General features: G+C 39.9%; 1 protein-coding gene across 3 annotated transcripts in view; it reads left to right on the top strand.

The window, feature by feature from the left end:
* The first annotated feature begins 1918 nt into the window (after positions 1-1918).
* Positions 1919-18965, top strand: part of ppp2r5cb (protein phosphatase 2, regulatory subunit B', gamma b) — a 35799-nt gene continuing 18752 nt past the window's right edge. The window contains exons 1-4 of one of the 3 annotated variants that reach the window (XR_008384685.1): positions 1919-3594; positions 4384-4443; positions 7284-7446; positions 18364-18563. Coding sequence is in view for 2 of the 3 variants with exons in the window: in XM_053614398.1 (XP_053470373.1) it covers positions 3559-3594; positions 4384-4443; positions 7284-7446; positions 18364-18563 (459 nt within the window). In the remaining variant the exon portion in view is untranslated. Of the gene's footprint in view, positions 3595-4383; positions 4444-7283; positions 7447-15250; positions 15475-18363; positions 18564-18965 lie in introns of those variants that run through there. The other 2 variants (XM_053614398.1, XM_053614399.1) reach the window with 2 other exon arrangements.

Below are 18965 nucleotides of genomic sequence, written 5' to 3'. Positions count from 1 at the left end.
GTTGCCACCACCATGCTTCACTGTAGGGATGGTATTGGCCAGGTGATGACTGGTGCCTGGTTTCCTCCAGACATGACGTTTGCCATTCAGGCCAAAGAGTTCAATCTTTGTCTTGGTCTGAGAGTTCTTCGGGTGCCTTTTGGCAAACTCCAGGTGGGCTGTCATGTGCCTTTTACTGAGGAGTGGCTTCTGTCTGGCCACTCTACCATTCAGGCCTGATTGGTGGAGTGCTGCAGAGATGGTTGTTCTTCTGGAAGGTTCTCCTCTCTCCACAGAGACACGCTGGAGCTCTGTCAGAGTAACCATCAGGTTTTTGGTCACCTCCCTGATTAAGGCCTTTCTCCCCCTATTGCTCAGTTTGGCCGGGCGGCCAGCTCTAGGAAGAGTCCTGGTGGTTCCAAACTTCTACCATTTACGGATGATGGAGGCCACTGTGCTCATTGGGACCTTCAATGCTGCAGACATGTTTCTGTACCCTTCCCCAGATCTGTGCCTCAATACAATCCTGTCTCAGAGGTCTACAGACAATTCCTTGGACTTCATGGCTTGGTTTGTGCTCTGATATGCATTGTTAACTGTGGGACCTTATATAGACAGGTGTGTGCCTTTCCAAATCATGTCCAATCAACTGAATTTACCACAGGTGGACTCCAATCAAGTTGTAGAAACATCTCAAGGATGATCAGTGGAAACAGGATGCACCTGAGCTCAATTTTGAGTGTCATGGCAAAGGCTGTGAATACTTATGTACATGTGTGTTTTTTATTTTTAATAAATTTGCAAAGATTTCAAACAAACTTCTTTCATGTGGTCATTATGTGGTATTGTTTGTAGAATTTTGAGAAAAATAATGAATTTAATCCATTTTGGAATAAGACTCTAACATAAAATGTGGGAAAAGTGAAGCGCTGTGAATACTTTCCAGATGCACTGTAAGTGCAGCTCATTATCATGGCAATACATTGTTTTATTGCTGTGACAATAACTGACAATGTGGTGATTGGTCGTTTCCATTAATTGACCGGGCAGAGTGTGACTTAGTCTCGTGAACCATGCTAGAGATGCGCTGTGGGCAGAGCATCTGAGGCTAAATCGGGAGGGGGCTGACACATGCTGCCTAACAGATGGGCTACATTCAGTTCATTGTATATGACAAAGTCAGCTGATATGGTACCCTTGATGGTGGACCTGATTAAACAGACTGAATGACGTAGATATAAACTACACAGATGAACCTAATAAACTTGCAACTGAGTGTATATGCCATGTCGAACTAAAAATCAGATGAGTACAACAATGCCAGGTCTATGTACACTTCTTCAGTTCTTATTTTAAGCAGCAGATGGCACCAGAACACAATCTGTCTTTCTTTTCTTTCATTTTTTTTTTCCCTTCTTTTTTTGCCTCCATAAAATAATCTAATGCATTCTCAGATCATGGCTTTTCTAGAGTAGGGGTTCATAAGACTGTTTGCAGACAGGGACCCCTTTGACTGTAGAATTAATTTCATGGACCCTCTCAGCACCCCCCCCCCCCCCCCCCCCCCGTTTTTGTTTTTTTTACTTCATGAACGAAATTAGTTATTAATCTGTTTTAAAAAAAAAAAAGGTAATGTACAGTAATATTGTGTAACCTTTGGAGCTGTACCTTTAATTTTTTTAAATTCCAGAATTTTCCAATGAGAGAATACATCAGGCCCAATCAGATGGCCTTCTTGTTTTTGAATTTTGGTTTAAATCCATTCATTACAAATGACGAGATAAAAGGCTAAGAACTAAATAACATAAATAAATAAATAAATAAATAAATAAAAAACAATAACAATGGTTGTGATTTCCACCACTGTAACTAAAGTGTGTTCAAGAACATACCATATATCCTATAGCTTCATCATTTTCAATCATTGAGAAATGAGTGTTGTGAGGAACAGTTTAATATTTGAATGAAAATGATTAAAATGATGAAATCGCTAGCATAACAAACATGCTATGTTCTCACCTTACACTCAGTATTCCTGGGATCCACCAAGACCTAAAGACTGGGACTACTTTATCGTGGTCATGGTCAGGGCGGAAGAATATAATATATAAATAAACTGAATCTTTGAATAGTTGGAGGGGATATAGTTATAGTTATAGTTAGGGGGGCACAGTGGCTTAGTGTTAGCACATTTGCTTCACATCTCCAGGGTTGGGTGTTCGATTCCTTCCTCCACTCGGTGTGTGTGGAGTTTGCATGTTCTCACTGTGCTTTGGGGGTTTCTTCCAGCAAATATATGCGTTGTAGGCTGATTGGCATCTCTTAATTGTCTGTAGAGTGTGAATGGGAGTGTGAGCGTGTGTGGGATCGTACCCTGCAATGGGTTGGCACCCCATCCAGGGATAGACTCCAGGATCCCTGCGTAGGATCCCTGTGTAAGATAAGCGGTACAGAAAATGAGTGGCTGGAGGTTATAATTCGATGTTCCTGGCTATAAAAAGTATGAGAACCCCTGCTGCATTAGGTCTGTCGTAAATAGTCTAAAATGAAATAAAAATGACTTGTGGAAGTTACATTTTTCTAAGGCTAAAAACAATTGCCTACTTAGCAATGGATGTTTGGTTGACAGGCCATGTGGGCTTTGGGCAGCTGAGACGCAAAACAATATTTGAAATGGCCAAGCTTGAATATGTTTATGTTTCTCGGTTATAGTAAAGGCACACAAAATCACTTCTCATGCGTGGGGATGCTCCTACCAGCAGGTGTGTATAATCAGGTATGAGTGTAAATAAGACTTGGGGGGTAATGTGACAAAGTGAATTGAGCTCTTTAATTTTGTAAACAGCACTTGATTTTTTTTTTTTCAACACTTTTTGCAATTGGTTTTCAGTCCTATCCCAAACGTAACCTTTTTGTCTCCAGTAAACCTTTTATTCTGGTGAGCGTCATGGTGAATCCGGAGCTTATTTGACAGGAACGCACCCTGAATGGGGCTCCAGACCATCACAGGACACCACACACACACACCTAGGGACAGGTCACCAATTCACCTACTGGCATGTTTTTTTTTTTTTTTTTTTTGGGAGATGGGAGGAAACTGGAGAACCTGGCACAAACCCATGCAGAGAAACTGTAACCTGAGCTCTGAACCTGTGACCCTGGTGCTGTGAATCTGCTCCTACTGCTGTGTAATATAAATATGAAAGGGTGAAGTTGCAGATTCACTAAAAGTACATTTTAATCTCAGTAGAGAAAATGGAAAAAAAAGGAAGAAAAAAACAAAACAAACAAAAAAAAGAGACATGTACAGTTCCTCTTTAAGCAAAAGTTTCAAACGTGGACACAACATCATCGAGGTGTTTAAAACGTGTTTCAGCCACAGGGAACCAAATCCCTGTCTCATGAATATGAAGTAATTTGGGTGTTGTTTGCAAATGACTGTGGAGATGTTTGACAGAGCGGCGCACTGATAGTCTGAGGAGAACACCGAGCTGCCTCTCAGAGGAGATATGAGGGGGAAAGTGTGTGTGTAGCTCCAGTCGGGGAGTGGGCTCTGAGACTGAGGCTTGGGTCGGTCATATGAGTGCGATGCCGAACAAAACAAAAAAAGACAAGGTAACGTGCATTTCCGACACAGCTGCATGTTCTTTCGCAAGCATATCTTAAATGTGTCAGGGGGGGAAATAATAATAATAATAATAATAATAATAATAATAATAATAATAATAATAAACCCAAAGGCTCGCGCACGAGTAACTAACAGCTAAGCTTCCTCTTCTTTAATTCGATGGAGTATGCTAATGCTGGCTAGCTAGGCAACGCTAGCGAGGTGATTTCAAATTAGCCTCCTGTTTACATACTTAGGAAAAATACACCAATTTCTTTTTTTCTTTTTTTTCTTTTTTACGTGCGAGTGAACTTGTTTGAGTTTGTTCCGAATGTTAAAATTCACAACAATTAGAATTTGGCCATGATATTTGTGAAGCCAGTTCGGGTGGGAAGCTAGTCCTGTTGCTAGTTAGCATGCGCTAAGACGGGTTGCATTTGTTTCAACCGGCTGGTGCTAAATAGTTATCTAGCGCTGGTTGGTTAGATAACCTGTCGTGTTTCTGCAAGATAACTCTTATATTTACTTCAAGTACTCCTCTAAGTACTCACACTATCGTGAAAGACCGAGCCTTGTAGCAAGCATAAGCGTTAGTTGTAAGTTCCTGACTAGCAAGCTAAGTAGTTAGCTACCCGCCTGGCAGTCATTAACGACAGCTAGTCAAATAAATAAATAAATAAAAATGTTCCTTTGGTGTTCACTTTGCACTGAATGTATAGACGTGTATTTTGTCCACGTTGTGAAATGAAATGACAACGACACGACACTTAATTTCTCATTTCTGTTGTTTTTTTTAGGAATCGCCGAAGTCTGGAAAAGTCAGTAAAACTGCAGGACAAGAAAATTCAGATCATGAGGTAACACAATGTCTAGTTAATATCCAACGTTGCTTAGAAACGTCAGTTGTTAAATTTTAGAAACATGTGACTATGACCGAGGAAGAGAAGAAAAGAAAAAAACAAACAAACCGCACACTCATAACAGGGGAACCCCCAAAGTGTACCCACTGATAAACAGCTCACTAACTGCAGGCGATATTTTCATACCCTAAATATTGTTCCATGAAATGCCTTGTGTTTTGGTTTATTTTCCTGATTTCTAGTCCTGATTCACGGCTATGTTTCAGTGTGCAGCAGTGCTCCGGAACTGTTCCTGTTCCTGCTTGAATCTGCTTCTCTAAGTCACATCAGAACCGATCCTGACACCTCAGCGCGTATAACCCGGTTTTAAAATGGATGCAATTTCCAGAATAGGTTTGGTCGGTTCGACGACGTCATGTAGGGTTTGTTATTGCTCTCATCGCAGACAGACGTAACGTTAGGAACGATTTATAGCTCCTCGTGTATCAGGGAACTGCTCGTAAAGCGGCACCGAGCTCAAACCTGGCGCTTGGTGTTCTAGACATCGGTATGGTAGTATGGCTAGGAAAAAATAGTTTTGTGGAAAGTCATGTTTTTATAAGTCGTCGTTACTTCCAGGAAAAGGATTCAGACTTGTGATTGATGACTCATCCTGTGCTAGTCAGTCCCTCCAGGATTTTGCGATCGCAGAAATCAAGCAAACTCTGCTGTAGTCGGGGGAAAAATACTGCAGATTTGGGTCGAGACACGTCATGTGGCATCATCAGAACGCACGTTCAGCCAGAGCCCTCTTCAATTCACGTGCATCGAACATGAGTACAGCGGAAAGGACTCATTTACTAATGAATATCACCGGTGCGTATTTGGCTGTGCGTCTTCCTGCACGCTGTTCCCTTTTCCAGCTATTTCTTGGTCAAGAGAAAAAAAAGTTTATTCATTTCGAAGTGGTTGTAATTTGAGCAAGTGGTTGTGTAGCAAGCACTTTTCAACTTGACTCTTGACTTATGTTTTCAAACGTAACCTCGTCAACATACGGAATCGGATCCTGCCAGACAGACAAGAGGAGGAGTAAAACTCGGTGCCCGAGAGAACAAACACAATAAACGTAGACTATATAATAAACTATGCTAGAAACTGTTGAGCAAACACTAAGCTGTACAACAAACTCTCTTGCTCAGTAGTGATATATGATCCTGTGAACTCTGTTAATAGTCGTGAGAAGCAGTTTGAACATGTGGAACAGAAGTTGTGTGTGTGAGAGAATCTTGATGGCCTACTTCTGGTTGGAGTTCTCATCACGTGCTGTTGCTGAAGATGGCCCCACATGGACAGCGTAAATATAAATGAGACCACTGTGGATGGTGCCACTTAGAAACCATGAAGACGGCTTTGGACTGCAATTGCTGCGAACGTTTTTGCACTCAAGTCTCCGTCAGTGAACATTTGATAACCAAATAGACTTCATGTGAAAACTATAATGAATCTCCTGGTTACACAGGTGCACATTTTGACCGTGTAGTTCACAGTTCTAGAAGGGACTTGTTTCGAATCAGACGTCTGGCGTCACCCAGATGACGGTGGGTTCCGTTTCGAGTCTGGTTCTTCTCAAGGTTTCTTCCCCCATATCATCACTGGGAGTTTTCCTTGCCGCCATCACCTCTGGCTTGCTCATTAGGGATACATTTATAAATGTAACCTTTTCTATATTTCTGTAAAGCTGCTTTGCGACAATGTCCAATTCAAATGAAATGAATCGAATTCATAAGTATAATGTATCTTGTGTAAAGTGCGTAGAGTAGGTAAGGTGGACGATTTGAAATGAAACAAGGTGTCCATCAAGCAGATCTGGTTAGGAGTCCTGTGTGGAGTAGCTGTTCGTGAAACTGTGAGGAATGTGAACAGTCTATGGGAGGGGTGAGTGGGATCCTTCCTGATGTTCTTTTTTTTTTAACACCGCTCAGACTAGATGTCCTCAGCAGCAGGAATGTGTGACCCAGTGATGGACTGGTCAGTCTTCACTACCTGCTGTAATGCTTTCCTGTCTGAGAAGGATACGTTTCTGTAGCAGACAGTGATTCAACAGGTCAGAATGCTGTCTATGAAGCACCTGTAGAAACAGTTGAGGATTGGTGTGCACCTGCTGGCTCTCTTCTGGCTTCTTAGGAAGTAAAGGCGCTGTTGTGCTTATTCACTTATCGACGATGAGGTTTTGATTGACCATGTGACGTTTTCAGTGACGTGAACTCACAGAAGAATCCCAGTGAGGAAGTTGCTTACTGTATCTGATGTCACACCGCTGATGTGTAGAGGGGTGTGAGCTTACTCATTTCTTTTAGTCTTTTTAATCACAGATATGCTTGATTAGTTTTTATTTTTTATTATTACTATCGACATTCGTTGAGTTCTTGTACATCTGGAATGCAATCACAAGGCTGTTTACTGAAATTAATCATTTTGGAAGGTTGTATAATGGAATTGATGAATTGAATGAGCATGTTTATTATTTTTTACACACGTGACCATGGTTTCCTGGAGATACCCCCCACACACACACATGGATGTAGGTGTATTATGAAGCAACGCTGAACTCGGGTATTTCTCTTATGATCTGTGAGATGTCGAAAGTAGGTTAACTAGATGTGAGTGTGGAATGACCTTTCTTCTCTCAGGTCGAGTGTTTTTAGTCGTCAAATCAGTTTGACATACAACTCCTTTTGAATATTAAAAGAAGTTTACCCTCTGAACTCAGTAACTGTTTCTTGAAATTCCAGACGGTGAGTTAGACACGTAAATGCTAAATAAGAATGAATACATGTGAGCTTCTCTCCTCCCTTCAGGGATCCAACAGGAAGGGCAGCAATAGTGTGCCGCCCACCACACAGCTGCTGAAGGGGAAACAGTCTGGATCTCAGGCCCCTGTCAAAAAGGAGAAGAGGCAAAGCTCCTCTCGCTTTAGCCTCAGCAATAACCGGGAGCTCCAGAAACTTCCTGCCTTCAAAGGTATGTTTGTGTCTACATCAGTCCATACAAGTTCACCTTGACTGTATCCAGAAATGCTTTTAGAAAATATTTTCTCAAATGCCCTCTTGAGTATTTATTATAATTATTATTAAAGAATTAACTTGTCCATGTTAAGGTGTTCCATTTCGACGATTTAAATAATTGCAAGTTATTCAGCCGTAGAAGGATGTGATTTCAGTCCCTCAGCACAGATTTAAGCTCTTTCAAACAGGTTCAGTTAAACACATTTAAAATCGACCACGTCAACGTTCATCGAAATGCTTTCTACCAGCACGCTAACCGCAGTGTAAATAAACTTCTTTATTGTGAAAGACTGATGGCACACTTTCATTTGCTTGCATTCATTTCTGTGTTGTGTTTATTTCATATGTAAAATGAAAATAAACGATAGGATCGTAATAAGTTTCCAGTCCAGATCAGGGACATAACTTTTTTTTTATGACTGTTATCTTATTTGCACTAATTGTTTAACCACATTTAGTTGCATTGATGCTCCTAACAGGGGAAACTAATGTTCAGTGTTCTTCAGGGTTGGAAAAGTCATAAATTCAATAGCTAGCCCACCAGGCAGTTAAAAGCTCCAGTGTGCTACTCGGTCACATGGTTTGGTTGCCTGGGAAACTAATTGATTAGGCCAAAATGTGACAGCTAATCTACTGTAATAATGCATGAAGAGCTAGTAGATTATGCAGTACACGATGTTTGCGACCCGAAGAAAAAAATGTTAGGGTTAGGAGATGTGATGTTGTGCCTTTGCAGGCAAATCTTATAGTCTCTTGATATATTTAACTGAAAGGTGACAGGATGTACTTGCTGAGCGATATACGACAGCTTTGCGCGGCATTGTACTTTGCTCAGTTTCGTCACTGTTTCCACATACCTGCATGTGGCCGATTCTGAATTTAATTCTACCATCAGCCAGATCACACCTCAGCCAATGTGTGTAGCGCCGCAGACGATGGGATTAGTAGCACGTGCTACACTTAGGGCACCGGGTCACATAACGCCATCGTGAAGCGCAATAGAGTTTTTTTCTTTTTCTTGTTGTTGAACCTGCTCATCCACCAGGCAGCTTAAAAAAAAGAAAAGAGTAAAAAAACTTTTAGCAGGACATAACATTTGCTTGTCTCAGGCGCACGGTTTACTGATTTGTCCACTCCTGCTCCTGTTGTCGCACACCTTTTGTAAAATTCACTGGTTATAGGACACCGAGTCAAAGAGTAACAGTAATAGCCGTTAATAGATAACCAAGCTGTAGTGACAATAAGTTTTTGTTTAATGCAATGTATACGTGACACTCAGTAAGGAAAGCATATTGAATTATTGAGCACAATGCCTTCAGGAAATCAAGGGCTAACCTTTTTTTTTTTGTTTTTTGTTTAAAAAAAAAAAAAAAAGGGAAATGCTGTAGATTAGATCAAGAGACATTTCCTCCAGTTTGACTGTTTCTGTCCATTGTTACCTGGCAACCTAAAACGTTATATCTCTGACTAATTATACAGTTTTACACGTATACATAAAGCAAGCCTCTAGTTTGTGATCATGCAAGTGATAATTTGGAAGATATGCTGATAATTGGGGATGTACTGGTGTCACGGTTATGGAGTTAGTAAAATGCTGTGGCCCACACTGCTTTATCTCGATAAATGATTTGCCTGTTTATCAGTGGTGAAGTTCCGAAAACTTTAACTAATCTTGTGGGTTTTTTTTTTTTTTTTTTAAGACCATTATAAAAATGCATCTTGTCTGTGCAGTATTTAATCGATTTATAAACACCAAGCTACTCTACCAACTTGTAATTAGGACTGCAACTGATGATTATTTTCATAATCAATCAATCGGACGATGATGATGATTATTATTATTATTATTATTTTTTTTTTTGATGAATCGGAATGGTGTGGGGGGGGTCGTCTACATCACGAATGAGGAGCAACCAACCTCATTACTAATAGATCACTTCTGTTATAATGAACAACATAATTTACACTGCAAGTGTGCAAATACAGCATATAATGACAATAAACTTGAATTAAACTAAACCTTTTAAGTATTCACACCAGTTTCCCCAACCCTGTGCACATAGTGGAGCGTTTTCGATATAAACATCAGTTTGTGCTCGTGCATCACTGTCATGCTCCCGTACTACACAAACTCCGCTTTATAAAGTTTACAGGTTGCAGTCCTCTTCATGGTGTTTAATATAAAATGCCCCCATGCCTTGGAGGAGTTGGAGGTCGCATACTTATTTCCGCTGATTACGCCTCCGTCTGATGGTGACTGAGGTCATTTTGGGTATAAAAGGTAACGGTGACATAAACAGTAAAGAAGAGATTTATTGTCGTTGACTCTGGGTATCCGCTAAAGCTAGCGGTGTCGCATTATTTTGACGTCATGCGCCATCGACTGGGAAACGGCTTATACTTCCGGTTAGTAAAAAAAAGTTAGTGTTCCATTTTGAGACAATACTATCCTTCTAAACTTCATACACTAGATGGTAGAGTACACAGTGCATAGTGTAAGTGTACAGTACGTCATTTGGGACACAGCTTTAGTATTTACTCTCCGATGTGTGTTTTCGGAACAGGAGTAACGCAGTGAGTAAATGTACCCCGTGCCGCACGCAGACCGACTAATCGATTATGAGATTCGTTCAATACATTATTATCGATTTTATCGATTCCTTGTTGCAGCTGTTCTTGTAATGGCATGTTTGGCAGTTTGTTTTGACAGAGCCACTTGACCATGACTTTTTTTCTCTGGCGGGGAAAAGAGTGAACCCTGCCCTGATTTCATATTTAATTTAAATTTTGCATGCTTTATAATTGCTCTTTATTTTAGAGGTCCTCTGGAAGATAAAGCACAGTGGCGGTGGTAGCTCAGTGGTTAAGACGTTGGACTACTGATTGAAAGGTTCCAATCCCAGCACCACCAAGCTGTCACTGCTGGGTCCTTGAGCAAGGCCCTTAACCCTCAACTGCTCAGATGTGTGTGTATATATATTAAAAAAAAAAATTGCGAGAGAGAGATGAACGTACGTCGCTCTGGAACACCACCTTAAAGTAGCCTGTTCATTTGAAGCGAGTTTCTGTGGTGGTTAACCACAAGTACCATGGAGGTTTTTGTCTAAAAATGACCTTAATTTAATTTTTATCCACTGGTAGAGCTGTAAGCATGCATACTTGCCTGTATACACAGTGATGAAGTGGTCTCAATACAGAGATTTCCAGGTTTGAATGATGTCAAAGATGTTGTTAATGTTTTGTTTTTTTTTTTGTCTCTTTGCATTAACTTAATTAAATAATAATTAAAAAAAATATATATTTTGAGGGAAACAGTACTGTGGAGGTGTTTGCACACCTTAAATCTTTTGATCCAACTCCTCTCAGAGCAACTCATTTGGTTAAAGCGTGGTTGGACGTTACCGGTAACACTTCTTTATTTCTCCACAGTTGTCACTTGCACAGGCTTAAAAGTCCTCAAACGTATAATGGGAAGTGTATTTAGAAAGTGCTACAGGTGCGGTTTTGTATAATAAATGTTTTGTTGATTTAAGTATGCAATACATGTTTGTAATGGGACACATTTATTAATACATGTGTGCAAAGACTTGTGTAGGTGTCAACAAACACGGTGAAATACATTAACGTAAGCAGGTTGCCTTGTTGATTTTGGTGTTTGTGTTGTTTGGAATAAAGATAAAATGAGTTTCTTTTACATTGTCTTTGGGTTGGTTTCTCAAATGGTTCTGGTTTCAGAGTCTTCTCATGGTCTTGGTCTGCTTCCTGCACACTACATACGTTTCTCCTTCCCTAAAGCTGTTAGCCACGACACAACCAGCCATTTACATGTTTTCCTTGGAATTTGTGGAAAACAGCACCTTTTACCTTTGTGTAATTACCTCTGTAAGGTATGGCGCACACCCGCAACTAGTATGATTGCGGAAAGGATAAAGCTAGAGGTACAGAATTGGGTGCTCATGGTCAGTATTTCTTAAGATTGTATGATGTATTTGCGTGATGAAAGCTGGGTATTGTTTGAGCGAACACACTGATGTTCAACCAGCATGTGAATAAATTTTTAACAAGCTGGACTTCTTCCCTTTTCTGTAATTGTCTCTGATTTAGTCGTCTGGGTACTTTTCCTAACATCCTGTGCAGTTTTCCCTATATGTATTCAAAACTAAAATATTAAGGTGATATATTTTTTTAAATGTATATTTATATTGCTTTGTTAGTTTGTTATTGTTTTACCCTGATGGTACAACTCCAATTCCTAAAAAGTTGTGACGCTGTGTGAAATGTAAATAAAAACAGAATGCAACGATTTGCAAATCTCATAAACCCGTATGTTATTCACAATAGAACGTAGAAAACACATCAGATGTTTAAACTGAGGAAATGTACCGTTTTAAGAAAAAAATAAGGTCATTTTGAATTCGATGGCCGCAACACGTCTCAAGAAAGTTGGGACGGGGGCAACAAAATGATGGAAAAGTAAGTGTTACTAAAAAGAAACAGCTGGAGGTTAATTGGGAACAGGTCCGTAACATGATTGCTTCTTTTTATACCCAGAATCTTTCAGAAGTAAAGAGGGGATGGAATCTGGATGGAAGCAGATGTTGCTCTAAAACCTGTAATTATCTTTCAGCATTGATGGTGCCTTTCCAGATTCCCATTCCATAGGCATTAATGCACCCCCATACCATCAGAGATGCAGGCTTTTGAACTGAGCGTTGATAAAAAGACATATGGTTCCTCTCCTCTTTAGTCCTCTTTAGTTTAGAGGTTTCCAAAAAGAATTTCAAATTTAGATTCGTCTGACCACAGACCAGTTTTTCCACTTGGACTGTGGACTTCCAGTGGACTGCCTCGGTCCATTTTAAATGAGCTTTGGCCCGGAGAAGACGGTGGCGTTTCTGGATCATGTTCACATATGGCTTCTTCTTTGCATGATAGAGATTTAAACAGCGTTTGTGGGTGGCTCGGTGAACTGTGTTCACAGACAATGAGTTCTGGAGGTGTTTCTGAGCCCGTGCAGTGATTTCCATTACAGAATCATGTCTGTTTTTAATGCAGTGCCGCCTGAGGGCCCGGAGATCACGGGCATGCAGTATTGATTTTCACCCTTGTCCCTTGCGCACAGAGATTTCTCCAGATTCTCAGAATATTTTGATGATGATATGTCCTGTAGATTGAGAGATTTATAATAAATTTGCAGTTTTACATTGAACATTATTCTGAAATTGTTCCACATTGTAGTTTTTTGCAGATTGGTGAACCTCTGCCTGTCTTTACTTCTGAAAGACTCTGCCTCTCTAAGATACTCTTTTTATACCCAATCATGTTACAGACCTGCTGCCAGTCAACCTCCAGCTGTTTCTTTTTAGTAACACTTACTTTTCCAGCCTTTTGTTGTCCTGTCCCAATTTTTTTTTTTTTTTTTTTTTAAAGATGTGTTGCAGCCATCAAATTCAAAATTACCTTATTTTTTTTCCTTAAAATGGTACATTTCCTCAGTTTACACAGTTGATATGTTTTCTATGTTCTGTTGTGAATAACATATGGGTTTATGGGATTTTGCAAATCATTGCATTCTGTTTTTATTTACAGTTCACACAGCGTCCCAACTTTTTTGGAATTGGGGTTGTAGGTGTATAATCTAATGTGTGGTTTGTTCTACCTAATATGGTTTAAAAACATTGTCTGTCCACATTAAACATGTGACTACTCACCTGTCCGTACTGATCATGTGATTACTTGGTAACATCTGGAAGAAACAGCCCAAAAGCACCCATTTTGACTTTTCCTGATGAAGGCCTTAATGGCTGAAATGCGTGGTTTTTAAAAATTATTTATTTAAACTGTAACACTGACCAAATAGCCAAGAGATATTAAAGGCTTTCTAAAATCACTACTTTCTCGAGTGCCTCCGATTTCAACAATGCTCAACTAGTAGGATCCCCAAACTGAAGATCACCAGAGGGACATTTTTCTACACCCTAGCGACACTCTATGCAAACTCTTTTTGACCAAGTTTATTTTAAATTTTGCTAATCTTTCTGATATTTCACTTGTTCTCACAGATAGAGCCGCTATAAACCTGTGTTACTGAGCAACAAGCTAAATTCTCCTGTGCCTCAGCGATGATGATTACACGCACAATACAAAATCGTTATTTAAAAATATAAATAAATAAACAAAACCCCGAGGCCAAAATGCTAATCTTTACTAAGGAAAGTGGCATAAAGAGGAGAATTCCAGCATGAAATTAGTGAACATCGATTACTGCCTGATTTGAATAAAGAAATACAGATTCTCACTTTATTTCTGAGAATTTGACCTGAAGGGCAAAACATCTAAGGCTTCAAGTCACAGGCCACTAAGAGCAGTTCATAACTGTATTGAGGTGCCTCAAATAACAAAAGCCCCTTTTTGACTGAACCAGAGCATAGACCAGCCTTTTATCAGAGGGCTTTTTACTGGTACACAATCTCTGATTATATTTACCCAGCTTGCATCTTCCTCTTTCTGCTGCGTTATCATCAGGTCATGTGCTTTGATGCAGATCTGTGTCCTTAAAATAAATAAAAAACAAATTAAATTCATTCCTCTTCGTAGTGTTCATGTAAAAGCAGATTGAACTAGCACATATTTAAGAAGAAAAAAAAAAAAATCTAACGATGAAATCTGTTACTCAAACGAAGCATACCCTTACGTCTTTGTAATGATGATGTATGTGTAATGATGACAGTCTGCCTTCACATCATTGCACACTTTGGCGCTTACTGGTACTGTATATTATATATTTTGTCAGAAGGCCGATCCTCTGTTACTCTGAAGTGCACTAAAGATATATACTGTAGAGTTTGTTTAAAAAAAAAAAAAACAACAACCCAGAAATTAAATGACTTAATTTATTATTTTTAGTTTTGCTCATATTTCTAATATTTCACTTCTGGTAATATAGTCCGTCACCTCACAGTTAAACCTTTGTTCTTGAGCTCTAAACTACGCTCTCCTTTTCCTCAGTGATGAGAATTGGGCGTACTCTTTTCGTACCGGATCATCTGTATCTTTTCAGCTGAAGACTCGCTGCAGCAACTGAGCTGCTGATGATGCGGTTTCCTGTCAGCGCTTTACTGCTTCTGTGTGGTTGCTTGTTTATCCTACGTGCTTCTGCACCTTGGCCGAAATCTTAAGTCATTCTTTGCCTTTCACAGTCAACAGTAAAAGTGTTGGGGCTAATTTTGGCTGAATAGCTCACACAAATGTAAGTGTCCTCGCTCTAGTCACGGCTGACTCTAGCTTATAAGACTACATATTACAGAGCTAAACCTGGACTGTGACAGGCTTACGTGTACTGTAATAAGCAGTGTTTCTGGAGTCGTCATGTTTTTGAGCAATGTCATGAATGAGCTGAGTAATGGACATGTGATGTAGCTTTAATAGCAGCAGTGATCAATAGAAATATCTGCTGGTTTTTGTCCTGCATGGTTTGCGTGTGTATTTTACATTTCCCTCAGATGCGTGGCTTTATTGTAGCTGTTAAATATTTTAGTACATTAGGCACAAATATTTCGATGGCCGCTGATCGTCATCTGTACTTTCCTTTGAAATCTGAATGTCTTCACGGTATAGGCAGTATCCCGCCCTCCTTTAAACTTGGCAGCCAATCGCAAGCCTTCTCAGCTTGCAGTCATGAAGTCCGGTCATGTGATTCTGGCCAGCCAATGGCGAGTGACTCTTTGTAGATGACGTCACTAGCGAGCTGTTTCCCTCCAGCTTGCAGCGAAGCTTCATTTTCTGCTGAGAGTGCTGGTGCTGAAATGGAGGCTAGCTCAAATCGCTGTAGGTGATCCGCCTTCTCCCTCCTACCCACCACAACTCCCTCCCTCTTGGACGGACATATAGGTGTTGACATGCTCTAAGGAGGGCAGCAAGATGGTTTTGGACACACCAAGCTCAAACGGGCCTTTTCAGCCTTTGGCCCTCACGTATTTCAGAGGTGAGCCGTTCCGCTTCATTGTCTGTGGATGGGGGTAGGGATGAGACTCTGCCTCTTAAGAATGCAGCGTTTTTGTGTTTGCTGTAGTAAAAAGGAGATTTAAAATTTTTTTTTTAAAAAATTTAAATTAAAAAGAGAGACATCTCAAAAAAAGATTTGATTAAGGTGTAAGGGACTAAGGGCCTTGTCTGATTTTCATGCTGTTTTTGTTTCTGTAAGAAGGGACTAAGAGTCTGCTGTGTGTTGCAAATAAATAGATGAGGAAAGCTCGGTTGTAATGTAGTTAAAAGTGTGAGCAAGGAGAGGTAGTAAGAAGAGGAGGGGGTTGGAGCGGTTTTACTGTCTTTTGCCTCTCCCATCCCCCACAGAGACTGTTGATGTCAAAGGAAGTGAGGTCACAGCTTGGGGAAGTGTGTGGGGCTGGAGCTGTAAAGCTATAGGATTTTGTGTCGACTCTGCCGATTTGTTATGATGGAGGAAAGAGGAAAGTGCTTCTTTCCTGTGTCAACACCTTCTCCAAATCACCAAGCGTTCATCTTGAAATTTCCTGTTCTTATATCATCTAGGGCTTATTTTGAAGTCTCATGTATTTTTTTATTTATTTATTTATTTTTTTGCTTTTCCGTTCTTGTTTGACATGCTCAAGCCTCGAATACTGCGGTTCAGGATTGCTTTATGGATTGATACGATACAAGTTGTGTTGATGCTCTGAGTCCTCTCTCTCATTTTGAAGGGTGTTCCTACCTGATCATGAACGCCAGTCACTTGTTCAGTATGCTGTTGTTCTTTCTTTTTCATCATAAAATAAACAACCCCGGCAGAACATTGAACTCTGTCACGTTCATTTGAGGTCTTCAGTTCTTCTGGTAGTTTGGTATGCAGCCCACACCCTGCAGTAGTTTGTAACTAGACCCCTTCATAAATCCTGCACATACATTAGCAGAAAAAACGTGCAAAAACAAGCCCGGCTGCTGTACAGAGGTGAGGTGAGGTGAGCAGTCAGGCATGTTAACCAGGTAGAAGTGTTATTTCAATTAAGCCTGTAATCCTTAAGAGAGGACTACACTCATACTCAAAATATTAGGTCAGAGATATATATATATATATATATATATATATATATATATATATATATATATATATATATATAACTCCAGTTTTTTTTTGTTTGTTTGTTTTGTTTTTAAAATTGATTGATTGATTTTTGCATAGTGTTACGTTTTGGCTTGTCAGTTCACAAAGTTGAATGGAGCATTGTGAACAATGAGCATTAACTGCTATGCAAAAGGACATCTACCACGGAGGCTATTTGCTTCATTCTGTCGGTTGGGCAAACACCATGAAAATAATTCCAGAATCTTAACAGCTCAATCTCTTAACTCCTAACCACTGTTCCTATTCAGAGGATTACAGTGTCAAATTTGCACCAACTGATGAAGTTGCGAAACGATTGCAAACAATTTCACGATAAATTTCTTAATTGAGCTAAGGTTGCACCATTTTTAAACACTCGAAAACATTTTCCAGGTCTTCCCAGTACTTGGATGAAAAACAATAAATAAATTCAAGCACTTAAGGCACTTTGGATGACCCTGGCAGGAATCAGGGCCTAATTCCAGTTGAACTGTGTCGGGAAATCTAAATCTAGTACTTTGCTTTCAGGTTCCAGTTCAGGAGATCCTGGACTGCAGTAATTCAGCAGAAAGGAAGGCCACTGCTTATTAATTTTGATTTAAAGCCAGACACTACTTCAAGTGACTATGGTGTATTTATGGTGGTGTAAAGCCTTTAAAAGTCTGCTTCACCTTGCTAGCTCATCCACATGATTGAGTGGGTCAGTTTGTGAATTCATCAGTCTGGAAGACCATTAAATTTTCCGTTGGGTCCGTTGGGAATTGGGAGGATAGAAACAGAAAAGATCGAGCCAGTAATTTCATTTGACACTAGTTGAAGTTAGCACAAATTTTAAGCCTGGTTTCTTTCAGTCAATTAATGCAGCTAGCAGGTTTTATTTATTTATTTTTTTTATGGTGTCATTGTGTATGATTGGGCTGTTACCTCACCAATGACTTCAAAATACCCATTTAAATACATTTTCACTTATCACTGTCTACTGGTTTATTATATTTTTTGTTTAATTGATTGGTTTTCTTTTTACATGGTTAAACTTGATCTCCATAAAAGTGGTTCTCATCACCTTTGACTCCCCAAAAAACTTCACTACCCCCTCCCACATGACTCCCCCTAAATCATATTGCAGCACCCTCTACCACGCAGGAAATTCAGACTGTATGCAAATCCTTTGGCTGTGTAATACATGTTACATTTCCCGAGTTCTGCCTCACAGGCGCTTTTGTCAGAGTTAGCTCCGGGGCTGGAGGGTGGTTAAGCTTACTGCTGCTCCGGGGTACTGTACAAAGATAAGTCAGGAGGGGATGGTGAAGTATGTGAATTTGTATTAACAGCCGTTTGCTTCCAACAAATAATAATAATAATAATAATTGTAAAAAAGTGGGTTAATGGAGCAAAAGTGAAGATAACTGGAAGAGGAGGGTAAGCACTCTACTGTACATTGCAACTACATACAAAACGAACATTTTTACTACAATACCCGTAATGCAGCCTTTTCCCTCTAACTATCCACTACTGTTGTAAACATTTTACATTGCTACCTCTGTTACCACTAGGATGTTTGTAATGCTAGAACATTTGTAACTTTGTCATACATGACTGTTATCAAAGGCACAGAAGAACATGGCAGGCTAAATTAAATAACTGTCTAATTTCAGACAAGCAGTGCAGCATGTTACTGTTTTTTTAAGGTTATTTATTTATTTATTTATTTATTTTTAAACACCTCCCCTTTACCTCTCTGTATTGTTGGTGTAGATGTGCCCCCAGCGGAGCAGGAGAACCTGTTTGTGCAGAAGCTTCGCCAGTGCTGTGTGCTCTTCGACTTTGTATCCGACCCACTGAGTGACCTGAAATGGAAGGAGGTGAAGCGGGCGGCGCTCAGTGAGATGGTGGAATACATCACGCACAACAGGAATGTCATCACTGAACCCATCTACCCGGAGGTGGTGCACATGGTGAGCGTATAACCATCGTCATTGTTCAATACCAGGATTGAACCCGATTTAAAAGGACAGTTAGAAAGAAAATTATTTTAATATTGAAATAAAACATTCATTTTGATAATTAACATACTTTTTAATATTAATTTTGTTAACTAAACAAGCACTGTTGGAATGCAGAAATGGCTTCCCCCCCCCCCCCCCTCCCCCCGCATCACCTGCCACAGGTATGAATTCTTTCACACAGAAAGCAGTAGGACAAGCTTTTGGTAAATCAGTAACGTATAATAGGTTCCAGCAGCTTGCTGGGCTTCAAAGATGCCTAGTCTCCAGCTGTCTTAGCTAAAAACAGAGGTATAATATTGTTTTAAAAAATTGTACTAAAGGCTTGGCATTTATAAATAAATAAATAAATAA

Source organism: Ictalurus furcatus, chromosome 25 (genome assembly GCF_023375685.1).
Source record: "Ictalurus furcatus strain D&B chromosome 25, Billie_1.0, whole genome shotgun sequence".
In the NCBI taxonomy this organism is placed as follows: Eukaryota; Metazoa; Chordata; class Actinopteri; order Siluriformes; family Ictaluridae; genus Ictalurus; species Ictalurus furcatus.
The sequence above is the reverse complement of the archived record's forward strand: the minus strand, read 5'-3'. Positions and strand labels throughout refer to the sequence as shown.